Source organism: Peromyscus eremicus, chromosome 3 (genome assembly GCF_949786415.1).
Source record: "Peromyscus eremicus chromosome 3, PerEre_H2_v1, whole genome shotgun sequence".
Lineage (NCBI taxonomy): Eukaryota > Metazoa > Chordata > Mammalia > Rodentia > Cricetidae > Peromyscus > Peromyscus eremicus.
Genome location: NC_081418.1, coordinates 36,259,568 through 36,276,852, shown reverse-complemented (window position 1 = coordinate 36,276,852; position 17,285 = coordinate 36,259,568). Strand labels below are relative to the sequence as shown.

General features: G+C 38.9%; 1 protein-coding gene across 1 annotated transcript in view; it reads left to right on the top strand.

The window, feature by feature from the left end:
* Iqub (IQ motif and ubiquitin domain containing) overlaps positions 1-17,285 on the top strand; it is a 71,594-nt gene that overhangs the window by 1,688 nt on the left and 52,621 nt on the right. The window contains exons 2-6 of the mRNA XM_059257434.1: positions 2,533-2,930; positions 9,566-9,700; positions 13,321-13,482; positions 13,567-13,739; positions 14,408-14,563. Coding sequence (XP_059113417.1) covers positions 2,537-2,930; positions 9,566-9,700; positions 13,321-13,482; positions 13,567-13,739; positions 14,408-14,563 — 1,020 coding nt within the window. The 5' untranslated portion in view covers positions 2,533-2,536. The remainder of the gene's footprint in view (positions 1-2,532; positions 2,931-9,565; positions 9,701-13,320; positions 13,483-13,566; positions 13,740-14,407; positions 14,564-17,285) is intronic.

Here is a 17,285-nt window from a genome sequence, read left to right as displayed (position 1 = left end):
TTTAAATGAAGACACTTAATGTCCCAATACAAAGATGAAAAGAAATATCAAGGAGCAGCAATATCGTGTTGAATTTTAAGAAAACCATTTGATGGAATTTGATGTAGATCTACATGCATTTTGACATTTTCACCTGATTATAGGAAATTCTTTTTTTAGTGTGTTTAAACTTGTAAATAAAGATGATGTACATTTGTTGCAGCCCTACTTTTTACTTGTATGAAATTGAACACAGTTGAAATGTTCTTCAGTACAGCAAGAACAGAATGTAATGTGGTTTTCTTAGCTCTGCAATGAAGTTACTACACAATTGTTGAGAAAAATGAGGTAGAAATAAACATTTAAAAATGTTAAGCATAAGCTGGGCAGTGGTGGTGCATGCCTTTAATCCCAGACCTCAGGAGGCAGAGGCAGGCAGATCTCTGTGAGTTCAAGGCCAGCCTTGTCTACAATGAGGGTTCTAGGACAGCCAGGGCTGTTACACAGAGAAATCTGGTTTCTAAAAAATAAATAAATAAATAAATAAATAAATAAATAAATAAATAAATAAATAAATGTTAAGAATATATTAAGTGAAAAACAAAACTGCATCAATGTTTAAAATATGCAGAAAAGTTTATATTTAAAGATATATGGTTCCAATTGTAAATTCATCCATGAAAAATTTGCATAACTATATTGCTTGACACTGAGAAATAAAACTAGAGTATTAACAATAAAAGGTTTCTTTTACTGTTTATTTTATCCTTTTCTGTTCTGGTAGCTTTATTTTTTTCTTTTAAAGATATTGTGGTCTCTTAAAAACTATATTAACTTAATAATAATTTTATAACATTAATTTAAAAACTTACAAATAAATGAAAACACCACAAACCCAAATTTAACCAGACTCAAAGTCGATACAACTCAACGTACTTTCATACAGTTGGAGTAGGCATTTGAAATGAAAGATATGGAACTTTACATTCAATTTTACACTTCAAATATCTAGTACATTTTATGTACTTATTCACTACCAAACATAAAATATTCTAGACAAAAATTAGAATTAGAAGACAGTTATCTTTATATTCTCTTTCATAGCTAATGTTATAAAATTATAGTAAAATTTAGAGAGTTAAAAATTAATTTTAAAATCTTTCAAATTGTAGCTGGGATGCTGTTGGGACCTATGTAGCCTGGAGCATCACAGCACTTTCCAGCTCATCCTGTAATGTGCATGCTTGGTCATTTACAAGTAAAACATGCTGCAGTGAGTGTTTATACATATTCATGTATGCAAGTAGAATGTGTTAATAGACATATGGGGAGTGTTAGGAACAGATATTAATTAGCAGCTTATCTTAGCTGAGTGAAGATGAAATCCTTCTCTATGTTCACTGTACTCCATTTTAACTCATTGCCAGGTTTTGACTTGCAAATACAAGACAGTCTCTGATTGTGAAGTTACTGTTTAACACCTAGAGTTGACCAGTAGCTTATAGTGGGGCATTCCCCAATCTTGGCAGTCCTAAGACCGTTTCTTCTACCATGGTTCTGTCTGACATGAGGTGGTACAGCCAGAAGTGCACTTGCCAGTTTGGCATCAAGTTGCTTAGACTTTCACTCTTCAGGACTGTGAGTTAAATAAACCACTTTTCTTTCCAAGAACATTTATCTCAGGATCCTAGGATAACTATCTCAATGCCTTCTGAAGGGAGACCCTGACGGCCTTCCAGTAGGCTTCATCATTTAAGTGTTGGTCACCACCTCCTTGAATCATGGAAGGCCAACCATGCAGCACAAGAACCCCTGGAATTACAAGTCCAGCTCTTGGTTACTGTAACTTTGACTCCATTTACCTTGCAGCATGTCCTATATTTGATAAGATCTCTATTTTGGGGTCAGAGGTCATTGAGTTCTCTGCTTCTTGTGAGAGTAGAGCTAATGCAAAGTGTTTTTTTTTTTTTTATCTGATTGGTTGTTTGAAAATTTTAATCCTTTCTATTGCCAGAATCGTTAATACCACATTAGTTTTATATTCTGGAAAAAAAAAAAAAAGCTCCAAACCCCAAACAACTAGGTCCTTTCTTAAAGATGTATACTTCATTGAATATGAAAGAAGATTTTTCCCTAAATATTCTCAGAGAATATCATATTCCAAATTCTATTTTAAGGTTCTCTGTTATTTTTACTTTTCAGTAATTTTTAAATTAAAACCCCATTTGTGCTTTAACCTGATGCTCGTCACTAGTAAGAAAATAAACCTTAAAAAAAAAAGGATCAGTATTTCAGGTGTCTGAGAGCTTTGTCTGCATATATGGATGTGTACCACATGTGTGAATGGTATTCATGGATGTCAGAAGAAGGCATCAGATCCCCTGGAACTGAAGTTTCAGACCCTTGTGAGCATTCACTCTGTGGTGCTGGGGAACCAAGCCCAGGTCCTCTGCATGATCAGCAAGTGCTCTTCACCACAGAGCCCCCATCTGTCCAGTTCCAGTGAGGAAACTCTTCTCTGTGGAGTAACTTTAACTATTTGTGTTAATTTAGGAAAATGTCTGACACAGAGGAGCATGTTGATCCTGAGAAAAAAGCCGAGTCCACAGCAGACAGCGAAGCTACTGCTGATGTTATCAGTATACCTCGTCCTTTAGAAGATGCAGAGGAGTCAGATTTTACTGTAGAGGAGGAATCTGAAATCGAGGAATTCACCACCGAGAGCGAGGAAACAACAGAGGGGCAGAGTGAACGCACCATTTCAACTGCAAAGTCCTATGAAGCCAAACCCAGGGAAGAGATTGTGTCCCCTGAAAATACTGCATATTCTCAGGAAGAACAGACACATCCGGATTATCAGAGCCCAGAAGATGACGAGATGAAGTTGCTGAGTAAAATAAAAGCTTCAAAGGAGACTTTGCAGAAATCAATAAGTGAGGCTTCAGCAACAGGTATTAGTTGTAGGAGACCAGACATTTTATTTCTTTGTTTCAAAGGGTAATTTTTGTTTAATTTAAAATTCAATTGTGAGGTTTAAAAGTTCAGTTTAAAGTGTGTGTGTGTGTGTGTGTGTGTGTGTGTGTGTGTGTGTGTGTGTGTTTCAAATAGAATAGGAATTAAATGTATCTAGGAACCTTGAAAAATGGGAACAGGTTCTGAGTAAATTTATTTTATTTTTTTTGGCTTGGAGATTTGGCATTAATTATTGTACATAGCTAGCAAGATACAGCATGGAAGTGGAATCCAGGTCCTCATTTGCATTGGATATTCCCTTATATATCATGATGTGTTTACATTTTGTTGGTTTGTCTTTGTCTGGTTGGTACAAACCATATATATAGCTCAGGAAAACACATATTGGCCTTCACTGTAGGTCAGTTTTAATGACATACATAGAACATGTGGATGTCATGTAGGTGCTGCCAGTACTGGTCACAGAGCAGGGGGCAGCAACACAGTGACTACATCCATGCTGACTGCTCTGATTCTTCTTGGCCAGTGAATTTCGAGATTTTCCACCCATAGCAAAAAGAACATGGGATCTGACTTACTTACCAACAGTAATAGCATCAGCGATGAGGACACAGCGACAGCTCACAGGGTCATCCTCAGCATCTAAAGAGCTCCTGTAATCTTTTTTTTTTTTTTTTTTTAGTTAAAAGGAGATTTATTTAATGGTGTAACTTACAAATTAAGGGATAGGTAGGCCGCGGGGTCTGGGGAAGGTGTATCGCAGTCCAGCAGTGTTCTCTGGAGCTCTGCTTGGCCCACCTCCACCATCCAGGGTCCTGGAACCAACAGAGAGTGCTGGCCCATCCTGTAATCTTTTAAGGGCCTCATTCAACTTAAGCCAAACCAGGATTTGTAACTTCAACACAGAAGGGAACTTCAGAACAAGCCAAAAATGGTTCAGAGTTAGAGAATGTATTAAAGATATTTCACTACAGGCTTTAAGCATGAAGGTTAGAAGAAAGAGAGGCTCTCATGGGGGAAAGTAAGCTATACCAGAGAGTGTGGGATGGACTCTTGGCGCAGAGTCCTAATTAATTGTCTTACCATTTGCCGTATATACCATTTTTGTGGCTTTCAAGTTATACTTCAAAAGGTTGCTAAGAAACATTTATTTCCTTTTCTCTTTCATTTTAAGTGACATTATAGGATGGCTTCAGAGATACATTGGGTGGAGTTATAGTCTGATAAAGTAGAACCAGGAGCCAACAGGATTGCATAAAGGGGTTGATTCAGTATGTGTCTTTTCTCTATGTATGGGTTTTCTGGTGAGATTCCTAGAGGACTGCAGGCTTAGAGCTGGGGTGGGAGAAAGGCTGTAAGCAGTTTCAATTGTACTGGAATCCTTCTTCTCACCCACTGAAAAGCAGTCTGATAGGTCAGGGACTCCTTTTCCTTTTCATGTCCCTATAGTTCCCTGTCTTTCTATCGTATCTCAACCACAGCAACTGACCTTGGTGAAATGTAGCTCTAGAACACAGAGGTGGCCGTTCAGATGATGCTGTATACTGTGCCTGCACAAGTCACAAATGGCAAGGAGCAGGCTGGGAAGATAAAATGAGCCAGACTCGCCAGACAGAACCCAAGAGCTCTCAAATTAGTTACTCCATGTGAATTTTTAGTGCCATTTTGGATATTCCAGTAATTCCTGACACTGTAGTTTATACCACAAGCATAGTGATTAAAAACAAACAAAAACCCCCACGAAACTCAATCGTAAATAGTCTTAACAATAAAAACCTGGAGTCAGATATCAAGGGTGAAAGCTGAAAGATCAGAGAAGCAGGGCAGTAGTCACTAGAAACTTCTTACCTCTTTGGATCTTCAGATTGAATGGGGGAGATCTTGTCTCTACAAATCCTGAGACTGAATGGGGAGGGAGATCCTCTCTCCACCTCTCTAGTGCTGGGGTAAAGGCATGAGCCCCTCATGTGATAAGATCAAAGGCTTGAGCCTCCCAAGTACTGGGATCAAAAGTGTGAGCCTCTCAAATGCTGGGATTAAAGGGATAAAACTCCCAAGTGCTGGGATTAAAGCTATGAACTTCCACCACCCAGCTCTGTTTCTTTTTAGATTGGTTCAATCTCCTGCAGCCCAGGGTGGCCTTGAACTCCTGATCTTCCTGCTTCTACCTTCCAAGTGCTGGGATTAAAGATGTGTGCTACCACTGCCTGGCCTCTATGGTTAACTAGTGGCTGGCTCCACCCTCTGATCTCCTGGCAAGCTTTGTCAGAACACAGACAAAATATCATACAACATTTCCTCCTTTTTGCCTAAACAAAAAGCAAAGGTTTTAACTAACACAGAAAAACTATATACAATAAGTATAATAACAATATACAAATATATACAGGCAATAATTACACTAACAATGTCTAATCCATTAGCATTTGACAAATTCAGAGACAATACTCCATTATCTAAACTAGTTTGGTGAGTCCAAAGTGTTGTACCTAATTCACTTTCTTTCTTAACTTGCATCACCAACCGAAAACTATCTTTTTATGTTTCTCAATCTTATGCACTTTATATCTTTTTAGTGTGTTTCTTTTCTGAGTCTGGTAACAAGGAAAACTACAACTATAACTATCTGGTCTTGAACTTCATAAATAAACAGGAATAAACAGGAATAAACAGGAAGTAATAGAGCAAACAGTTTCCAAAAATAAGAAATGACAGAAACAACTGGCTGCCTGGACAGTCACCCAAGGTTTCTCTGCAATGCTGGGGCATCCATCTTCGACCTAGAATATCTGACAGACTTTACTATGAAGCAGGATTTTTGAAGGACCATCACATCTTGTGTTGGCAAAGTTCTGCAGTCACTTTCTTTTCTGTCCTGCCTGTCCAGTTTGGACAGCATACTGTTAGCAGTCAAGGCAATGGCAATTTCTTGCTTGGTGGCTAACTTTTGCCACAAAGAAAGTAAACTCCATATGGAGTTTTCTTTGATGACCATCACCTTCTCTGAAATAGATTGGTGCTGCCAGGAGCAGACATGTCTAATTGTCATTTAAAAAAAAAACAAGAAAAAACTTACGTTATTAAAACATCTTAAATGCCATATTCTGTAGATTTCTGAAGTGTTTGAAGACCACCTGTCTATCTAAAAGATATCTCTTTTTGACCTTGAAAACATACCTAACATGACTACAAGTTTGATTCTAATAGGTGACTACTAACCCACATTTCCTTTTATCCTAAATAGCTTGTAATAATAACTTTTAAGGACTAGAAATTTATATTTCTAGTATATATATACATTGTTAGATGAGCTATATAGGTACAAGAATAGAAACACATGTACAGTATGTTCTAACCAAAATAACCTTAAATTTATATCAATATACAAAAATCTATATCAGTGTAAAAATATTTAAAAATAGGGGCTGGAGAGATGGCTCAGCGGTTAAGAGCACTGGCTGTTCTTCCAGAGGTCCTGAGTTCAATTCCCAGCAACCATATGGTGGCTCACAACCATCTGTAATGAGATCTGGTGCCCTCTTCTGGCCTGCAGGGATATGTGCAGACAGAACACTGTGTACATAAATAAATCTTTAAAAAAAAAAAAAAAAGAAAAAAGAAAAAATATTTAAAAATAGTAGTTGCATTTTTGGTTTAAAAGTAGATTCAATAATCTATTATCCTATCATTTCTATAACTTATATACAGTATAACAAAAAATAATCTCAAATTTGTATCAATATACAAAAATCCGAGCCAATGTAAAATATTTAAAACTAGCAGTTGCTTTTAAAAAGTAGATTCAATAACCTACCTTTTTAAAAATTCTATTTCTATATCCCCTTTTTATTTTTAGAACATGATCCCTGAATCTAATCTTCTTTGCTCAGATTTTTCCTGATCATTACCAATAACAACTTGTAACCAATCACCCTAAATGATGATAAATATCCATAACCCACCAAACAACCAAAAACCTACCACCTGACCTTCTGGAAATGTTGGCATCATGTTCTTAAAATTACTTCCTGCTGTCTAGGGGCAATGGTGTCTTTAGGGGACCCTGAAAAAAAAATTGGGATAATTGTCAAGTCCTGTGAAAGCTAGCTGTATAATTTGTTGTTCAGTCTCTGTGTAATGGGAAAGTGCAGGGCTTGTCTAAAGTCCTGACTAGTCTGTGAGGCTGGATCACCTTAGCCAGCCACCTTGAAATTGTTCTGAGCATTTGTAGTCCAAAGCTGATCTTCAGGTGGTGTTTTTCAGCTTAGCGGCATTACCATAGTCCCGAGTAGAATCATGCTGGTGAGGTCCCGTCATCTTTTTGGAGACTTCAGAGATTGCTTTAGGTCAGATTATTACTTTTCTTGGTAATTTTTTCTGAGTAGTTCTACCTTCTTCTTTGGATGCTTACTTGTCTAGAGATCTTTAAATTCCTCAAAATGGTTGTATTTATTTTCCTGGAAAGACAAAAACAAAACCCTCCCCAACCCTAACTTTGAGGAGTTTCACTTTTGGCAAGTTATATCTGATCAAATGAAAAGCATTTGATAAGCCGGGCGGTGGTGGCGCACGCCTTTAATCCCAGCACTCGGGAGGCAGAGCCAGGCGGATCTCTGTGAGTTCGAGGCCAGCCTGGGCTACCAAGTGAGTCCCAGGAAAGGCGCTACACAGAGAAACTCTGTCTCGAAAAACCAAAAAAAAAAAAAAAAAAAAGAAAAGCATTTGATAGCCTTATAAATTAGTTTAGATTGAGTGGTCACACTGTTTGATGAACTATCACCTCTTCTAATCAAGAGGACTCTCTTGTTTAAATCTAATCTTTATCAATTTTGATTTATGGTTTCTCCTGAAATTTTTGTTTTATTTTCTGAAGCTATTCTATCATCCAGAGCAGTATGGTTTTTTACAATAGGCATTAAGTCCTTTCATTGTTCTGGGAAGGAGTTTCCCCCATAGTGACAGGAAAAGACTTAACCAAATTTGACATGGGGGTCTGTGAGAGGCCCTCCCCCAGGTGTTTTCCAATGGCAAAGGGCTATCTTGTCTGTCCCTTGCTGATCTACATTCACTGGACCAATGTCTGCCTTTGCCATACCTACTGCATAATCCAAAAGGGAGGGGCCTTTTGTTTGGATTATTCCTAGATAAAGCATTGTTTCTAGGAGTGTTCTGTCTACAATCCCTTGGTGACCTTGTTAGCCATAGTTAAAACACTTGGTGTTTTGATTTTTCTTCAAGCCTCTGAAAATCACTTCTCATATCTAAGCATCATCATGGTTGTGAGATTCAACATCTGTCATTTGGCAGTTTCTGTAAATTGACTGGATAAATTAAGGTTGGTTGTTTGAAAACCTTGGGCTGTTCCTCTCAAATTTTATAATGTGATGGTGAGAGGTTCTCCTTTAAATTCCTCTGTCTGGGTCTGAATATCTCTATGATCCATTTTAATAAGTTTTTCTAAGGCCTGCATCTTGGCACTCATAACAACCAACATTTTTAGAGATAAACCAAGAATTATCCAACTCACAATAGAGATTATCAAAATGATAATTAACATTATGTCAATCCTGGTTAAATTGATTTTCCCCTCATTTAACTGTTCCATTTTTAAACGATGCATTGCATATGTATACAGAGATCTGACTCCCTCCATCATAATAGTGTTTCCTATTTTTTAACATGGGAAAAAACCCTTTCTCTGTCTCTGTCTCTGTCTCTGTCTCTCTCTGTCTCTCTCTCTCTCTCTCTCTCTCTCTCTCTCTCTCTCTCTCTCTCTCTCTGTAACTAATTCCCCCCCCCCTTTAGGAATTCACGATTGTCTTACTGAATCTGCAGATGATGGCAGTGAATTGTGAGGCTGACTGCTGCTGCATAGTAGCAGCAGTAGAAGCTGGAGCAGGTGGTAAGGCAACTACCTAGTGTGGCAGCAGCCTGAGGAGGGGGTCCAAGGAAAGCCCTCAACCCACTGGGAGAGGGAATTAGTCAAAGAGCCAGCTGACTGCACAGGGAAATGTGCAAAAGCAGCTAACTCCAGTGGTGTTTGGAGCCCAAGTGCCTGTGGAGTTTGCTGCAGAGAGGCTGCAACAGAAAAATCCCAAACTTGCTCAGAAGCTTGGGGAAAAAAGAAAGGAAAACCTACTTGGCAGGCAGGTGGTGACTCTGATGGGAGCCCTTGCATGCAGCTCTGGAGTGTGTAGCCACTAGACTTTTTACCTCTATGCATCCTCAGAATAAATGGGGGGGTGAGATCCTATCTCCCTCCATCCATCTTATATTCCTGTCTCTACCTCCCTAGTGCTGGGATTAAAGGTGTGCACCACCACCACCACCACCACCACCACCACCACGCAGCTCTGTTCTCTTTTAGACTGTTTCAATCTCCTGCAGCCCAGGGTGGCCTTGAACTCCTGATCTTCCTGCTTCCTCCTCCCAAGTGCTGGGATTAAAGGTGTGTGTCACCACTGCCTGGCCTCTGATCTCTAGGGAAGCTTTATTTGTCAGAACACAAAGTGTCACACAACAAACATATTTCCTACTTTCCCCTTCTCTAGACATAGGTTGTTAATCCTTCCTGTACTTGATGATGATAATTTTTCTCTCTTTTTGTTTACAGTAAAATTTGTACTTGTTCCTGTAGCCCAGGAAATCATAATGCCTGTTAGAGTTGATATTCCATTTAGATATCTCAAGGAGCACTTTGCACGCATATTACGTATCCCACATTATGTACTGCAAATAACACATGCAGGTAAGTTTGAAGGCTAATAAATTTATCAAGACTGTTCTGGTTTTAACACTTAAATTACCAACATCTTTGATTTTGAAACTATCTTAGTATTTATTATTTCATCATTACAATGTGGTTATATATTAGTTCATTTAAAGCATTTCTATATGTACACATTTTAGTCTAGAGTCTTTGGATATAACTGAACATTCTCAGAATCATGAAGCACTATTCCTGTCCTTAAGTCAAGCAGGGAAGCACTACATGGGGGTAGTTTTCACACACTGTGGAGATGCTTCCATGGCAATCAACACTCACACTTGAATATTACAGAGGAAGGAACCTGGGTGGCTATAGGACGTTTCAGTCAATAAAAATGAAAATTCTTGGGATAAGTTCCAAAGGGGTGGGGAAACTTGGTGAAATTTTGAGTGAGTGGAGGGGAGATGAACAAAAATAGGTGAAGAAGAAGAAGAAGAAGAAGAAGAAGAAGAAGAAGAAGAAGAAGAAGAAGAAGAAGAAGAAATAAAGCACAAATATAGTTTCTGAATTTCCTATACATTAAGATAAATTTCACAATGTAAAATTTACTTACATTTTGTGGATGTTGTTGAAAGTCTCTGCTTAAGTTATTCAGCCTCTGTGGCAATTAGATAAATTCTTTGTAACTGTGGTAGTCTACCAGGTTAGCATAACTGCCATGTTTATACTTGGCACATAAGAACAAATCCTAATGTTTCCATTAAAGTGGTTTTTTTTGTATTGACTTACAACAATGTTACAAATAGTTTCCAGAGAATGAATTTAGTTCTAAATTAAAATTTAAAAGCCTAGGGTAGTATGATAGCACAGCAGGTCAAAGTACTTGATGCTAAGCCTTAAAAACCTAAGTTCTAGCCCTGGGACCGACCAAATGGTGGAAGGAGAGAACTGACTCCTTCAAGTTGTCCTCTGACTTCACTCCTGTGCCATGACATGCACACATATACATGCATGCAAACACACACACAGTGAATAAGTGAATAAAATGCAATAAGTTTTTAATCATACAAGAGTGAATGAATGCCAAATGTTAAGATGTATTGAAATAACCAATTAAAGGTTGATTGGGCAGACCGAACTGAAGTATAGAGTGATTGATTATCAACAAAAATGATAATGATAATCACAATGGTTGAGTCCTTAGCATGCATTAATATGTCTACAAAATATTCTGCTTATTCCATCATTTAATTTACACAACAACCCTTTGAGGGAGATATATATTATTACTATTTGGAAAGTAAACTCAGGGAACTCCTATAAAGTCAATGTGCTAATAAGTGGCTGAGTTTGAAATGTATGACATCCATGAGGGAAGTTTAAACTCCAGGATATGAACTCAAATGTGAAGTTTAAAATTGGAGGCTATAGAGATCAGGTCAAGGGAGCTCTGTCATTGGTGTTTTATGACTGGTCATTCTTTTTATAGTTACCAGTACAACCTCTGGGTAGCAAGTTCATGTCAGCACCAAATAGAGAAATGTGAGTCTATGCTAACCAATCATCCTGCAGAACAGGTGCCTTCTTCCAGCATAAGAACTGTAGCTCAAGCTTGATGGGTCTGTGCTTACTCTAGAAAAGAACAGAGGAATGAAGAGGGCTCAGGGAATGTGTGTTAGTTTTCTATGACGGCTGTAATGATTAATATAACTTAGAGGAACAAAGTAAACTTCCTTTATAGTTCTGGAGGGTGGAGGTCCTATGTCATTTCCAGTGGGATCAAGTTAAGGTGTCTGTGGGGCTGCTTTCTACCTGGGGTATCTAGAGGGAAATCCACTTGCTTGCCATTCCTGCTCCTAGAGTTTTAGGTCTGGCATTCAGTGCTTCCTTGGCCCTTCATCCATCCCCAAAGACACCTATTTCAACAGATCTCACTTTGCTTGTGTCACACTGCCTTTTCCCCTGAGTTAAGTCTTTCTTTTCCCTTCTCTAACGATGGCGTATGTGATGCAGGGCACAGCTAGATAGTGAGGATTAGCTCCCCATTTCAAGTCCTCAATCAAATCTGCAGTCACTGTTGCTCTGTAAGGTTAGGTCCTAAAGATCAGGACATGGGTTACTCTTAGTGCCACTGTACAGCCTGTCACAAGTAGATTCACTCAACCAGGGGCTTCCTGATTTGACTAGACCAGCTAGGGAGCAAGACCCAGAATCCTCCTCTCCACTGCTGGGCTTACAGATGTGTATTCTGGGGATCTGAATTCAAGTCCCCATGTTTGTGCAGCATGCACATTAACAATTGGGCCGTTCTTAGCCCTTTATTGTATTTTTATATTCCATAAACCAGGAAAGTATTAGTTGCTTAATTGAATACAGCAGTGGCAGTGCAGACCAGGAGGGAATGAGTAGAAGTTGAAGCAACACAACAGAAATATGAAGTGATGTATTGTGAAGTTTGTCTTCATCTGACATTCATTGTGTATGACTCTTTTGGAAGAGAAAGGGAATGAATGATTCCTTGGAATTCTAAGTCAATGCTCTTCTATGCTGGAGAATGGAATGGCTAGTAGGGAGATCTGCTTGCTTATTATTCCAGCTTCTAGAGTGGCAGATCATGCCTCACCCATTTGGACATGGCCTGTTTTTGTCTTTTGTTTTGCGTAGAGTAAACATTTAGTACATGATTCTGCTCATACTATATGATGGTTTTATTTTCAAGTGTTTATAGAGTTTTGTGGTTATTAGATATTTACATTTCTGAAGGATTGGCTAGTAGCTTTATTTATAATGCTACATTGCTTAATAATAAATCCAGTAACTATTCCTATTATGGAGTTTTACTTATCATTTTATTTAGACCTATTTATGGGACACAAGATGATTACATGATGCATCTACACCATGCAGAGTTAATCACATAATTAGCATTTTCATCCATCTCCTTAGACAGAGTCTCACACTGTAATCCAGCCTAGAAGTCACTATATAGCTTAGGTTGTACTTAAACTCTTGGGTTGGTAAACCTTCTGCCTCAGCCTCTCCCTTGCTAGGATTACAGCCATGATCCACCATGACTGGATTTATCTTTTATTGATATGTAATTACATGCATATTTGAGGTATGGCATGATGCTTCAACGAAATTTAAAATATGAACCAATTAAAGCAAGACAAACAAAATTTTCATCTCTTTATCTCTTTTCTAATTATCTATGCAATATATTAAATTGTTTTGAACTATAGTTACTGTCTTGTGGGATTTTCTGTACTAACATTATAGCATGAGGTAGATATCAGTAATACTGCATCTAGTAATTTACTGACCTGTGTTCCTACAAGGATTTTTGATATTTTCCATTTCCTTTAAAAAGGAATGCCTGGTTGATCACTGCATATAACTGTGACTATAGTTAACAGCATGTATTACATACTTGAAAATGACTAAGACAGTAAAATTTGAGTGTTCTCACCGTAGAAAGTAAGTGTGTGAGGTATTGGATTTGTTAACTTGACTTGACCATTTTGCAACCTGGGCACATGTTGATGGAAGCATCATTTAGTACAACTTAAACATATACAATTTTCTCAATTTAAAGTAAGGATGAACAGAAACAGCCCTTTCTTTGCCATAAAACATCTTAACACTTTCATTTTTCTCAGGAATAATTGTTGGGAATAGTGAGAGTCTAATCCAATACGGAGTTAAACCACAAGAAATTGTCCAAGTGGAGATATTTTCCACACATCCCGATCAATATCCAATCAGGAGAGTAGAAGGCCTGAGTGAGGGCTCCCATATCATAACAGTCACCATACAGACTGGTGAGTCCTCTGACGTCTTTTAGATGGTGTTTCAGAGTGCCCTTGTGTTGAACTTTCCTTCAGTCTTGGTTTTCATCTCCTTAGGCACTGATCGCTATGAGGAGGTCGCTGTTGAGATAGTAAAATCTGACTTCCACAAGCCATTTCTCGGTGGATTTAGACATAAAACAACAGGAGTAGAATATCACAATGCTGGAACACAAACCATACCTAGGAAGATTCCTGAAAAACCCAATCGGTTTTGTAGGGACACCCAGGTAATGTTTTTATTGTCCCATTTATGTGTGTGATGTTATAGAATCAGCAATTGTTCCCTCAAAATTTTCTAATTTTGTCACAACCTGAACGGCTTTGGGATTGACCTTATTGGGGTGACAGGTAATGAAATGACAGAAAAATGGCGATCCAGTGGTGAGTCATATGCTCTGATGGAGATTCACCAGCTGCCCAGAAACTTGGTGCATTTATGATATACCACTGAATATGAAATCTACTGCAGAGGGCAGAGGTTTGTTTATTACATACAGCAGAATAGGGAGTCAGCTAATCTCATAGGCGTCTCTTGGGGAGCAGTGTCAGGCTGTAGTCATCTGGGAGGAGGAAGCTGTGGTTGATGTTTTCTACACACACTATCAGCATCATTACTTTGACCAAGGGAAGGCCTTGCTATTGCCCTGAGTCTGCCCTGGGGAGAGATTTGTCATTTCCATGGGTCTGAGGCACTGGGTCCTTGACATGGCTGTGCTCATGTCCATAATACATACTCACTCAGGATTTCATCCACTCCGGACATAATTAATTGTATGACAAAAGAAAGATGAATGTAAACATGTAGAAACACACTCTCTACTTGGAGATGTTTATAAGATTTTCTTCACAATGGAAATGATGCAGTTGGTGCTTATTTTTAATATTTTTATTTTAGACAGTTTTTCAGAGGAAAAAGGTACAACAAACTGCAAATACAACATCCACTCAGATGACTAAAATTGGTGTGTATGTATCAAACTTGACTGATAAACTGCTCAAGCCAGGGAGGTACTTCACAGCAGCAGAGTTCCACGCTCGGAGACTGAAGGCGGTAAGACAGCATTCACTGGGGGCGAACACTGAAATTAGATGTATGTGCCTATTCTTCTCTGTGCATTTCCCTAAGCCATGGCAGCTTGAGGAAGAGCAACATGGATAGCATTCTATTGCTACTAAAGGCAATCATCCTGAATATCTCTCCATATAAATAACCAGACTCCATATAAATAACCAGAATTAAAAATGTCGCTAATTCTCCCTATTCCCCAAGAAATCTCCTAAGGTGTTTCTGTGTAGCCCTTGGCCATTATTAGACTTCTCAATACTTCTGTCCCTTCCTCATAACCCTTATGCCAGTATAGTCAAATGGGGACTTCCCTGACCAATTGAAGTCAAACTCGATATGGCAGTTTGACTTCTCTAATACTTATGGAATCTCTCCATTATTTTAGTGTTTGGATGATTTCTCTTTTTTTCACCCATTTTACGTCCAACCTAATTGATCTCTTATAGATAGCTTACAATAGTATCTGTTATCTGTCATCATTTGGATGTGAGTAAAACACACACACATATGTGTGTGTATATATATATGTATATCAGGTCATATATATATATCCTATAGCCTGATATATATATTCCATATATATAAATATATGAAATATTTATATATTCTGAAGCCAGAGTCTTTTTCTAGCCTAACCTGACCAAGATCTTGAGAAATGAACATGGAATACAAAACAGTTCAAGCCTATTAACTCTTTGCCCCTACGGAAACTCTACCAGGGCCGTGTCAGTGCCCAGCTATGTCAACCTGATGAGTTTTTCCGCTTTGTAGATGAAACGAGGGAAAAGATACAATTACACAGAACATTGAGAAACTTGAGTCAAGTTCTCTTGGCATAGTGAGTGCATAACAAGGCTATATGTAAATGGTTCACCATCAACTGTGTCATGGACAAGGGCACAGCTTCCTGGGGAACAAAGTGGATAGTGTTGTCAATGTGTCTGTTCTCTGAAGTTCTCTGAAGATTAGCGTCTCGGTTGTAAATCAAGACCGTGTTTCTTTGTCAAAGGGACTTAGATTGTTTAGGCAGGCGTGATGTCTTTCATTCTCACTGATCTCCTTTCAAACAGCAAAGTTCCTGATGGTTTATGATTTTAGAGAACAAAGTTTCTCAGTGAGTAAGAGAACAGTAGTTGTCCAAAGAAAGGGATTGCTATGACATCTTAAAGTTGCAGAGAGTCCTCAGAAGAAATAGTTTCTTTTTATTCTGTAGCTGACTTCATTAGCGTTGTTAGCTAGCCCTTGTTTCTTTTTTTAAATTTTATTTTTGAGATTACAATATAATTACATTTCTTCCTTCCTTTTCATCCCTTCAAACCTTCCCATATACCTCTCCTACCTCTCCTTCAAATTCATGGCCTCTTTTTTTCACTAATTGTTATTGCAATACACACACACACACACACACACACTACACACACACACACACACACACACACACACACACACATCATAGATGTATTGCATATAATGTTACTTGTATGTATATTTTCAAGGCTGACCATTTAGCACCACACAACCAATTGGTGTGCTCTCTCCTGGGGAAGACCACCTCTCCTGCTCCCAGCTTTCCTCAGCTGCCTAAAGTTATGTAGGCTTGGGGCCTTTTGGACTTTCCTCCAGCTGTATAAACTGACTACATGACCACTCCATGGTATGGTTATGGGAAATGTTTTTATTGTAGAATTAGGGGGGAAACAACAGAGGCATCTGGAAGAGTTCAGAGCAGAGAGAGACAGTAGTAGTCTGAACATGTCTAGCAGACTGGGCCTGGCCAGGAGCAGAGGAAAGAGAGAGAGAGAGAGAGCAGGGAAAGTGAGAAAGGAAGACAAAGAGAGGACCAAAAGAGCTTATGGCCAAAACACTGGTGTTACAAGAATGGGTAGCTGTAGGGAGGGAAGCCCATGAGCTGGAGAAATTCAGGGAAGGGAAGTGGTGAAAAGAGCTGAGAAGAGCCAGGGTGCCAGCATGGACTCTGAAATATGTAGTAGGCACTTGGGACACTGAGGAGCCTGGAGGCTGGTGTGTGCTTTGGTATGCTAATAGGCACCACAGAGAGCCGTTTGTCCCTTTTGCCAATGATAAGGGAAAAGGCTCCTTTTAATAGAGGGGAACTGGCTTCACAAATTCTTGAGAAATGCTGGCTTTTGTCTAACCACCAGAATTTGGGGAAATGGAGTTCCTTTTGCCTCTGATATCATCCTCTTTGAATGTCCATTGGTGTCATCCTTGTTCAGCTTACATTTGGGCAGTCATATTGGTGAGACTTTATGGTGCAGTTCTGACCCTACTAGGAGACACAATCTCACATCAAGCTCCCTGATCCTCTGGCTCTGTGATCTCTGTCCCATTTTCTGCAACATTCCCTAAGCCTTAGGTGAAGGGATGTTTTGTAGATGTAGATGTAGATGTAGCCATTGGGACTGGGCTCAATAACTGCATTTTGATGGGTTGTGATTTTCTGTAGTGGTCTCCGTTGCAAAGAGAAGTTTCCTTGATGAGGGGTGAAGACTACACGTATCTGTTGGTACAAGTATTGAGAGCTGCTGGTAGAAAAAAAAAAAAGGGAGATATTGAGAGCTGCTGGTAGCAAAAGGTCATAGGAGTATACAGTAGGTGACAAGTAGTGTTCAAAAGGTCAACCTATCAGAACCAAGGGTTCTGGTAGAGGACTAAGCCATCACTCAAGGTATGTTGGAGTTATGGC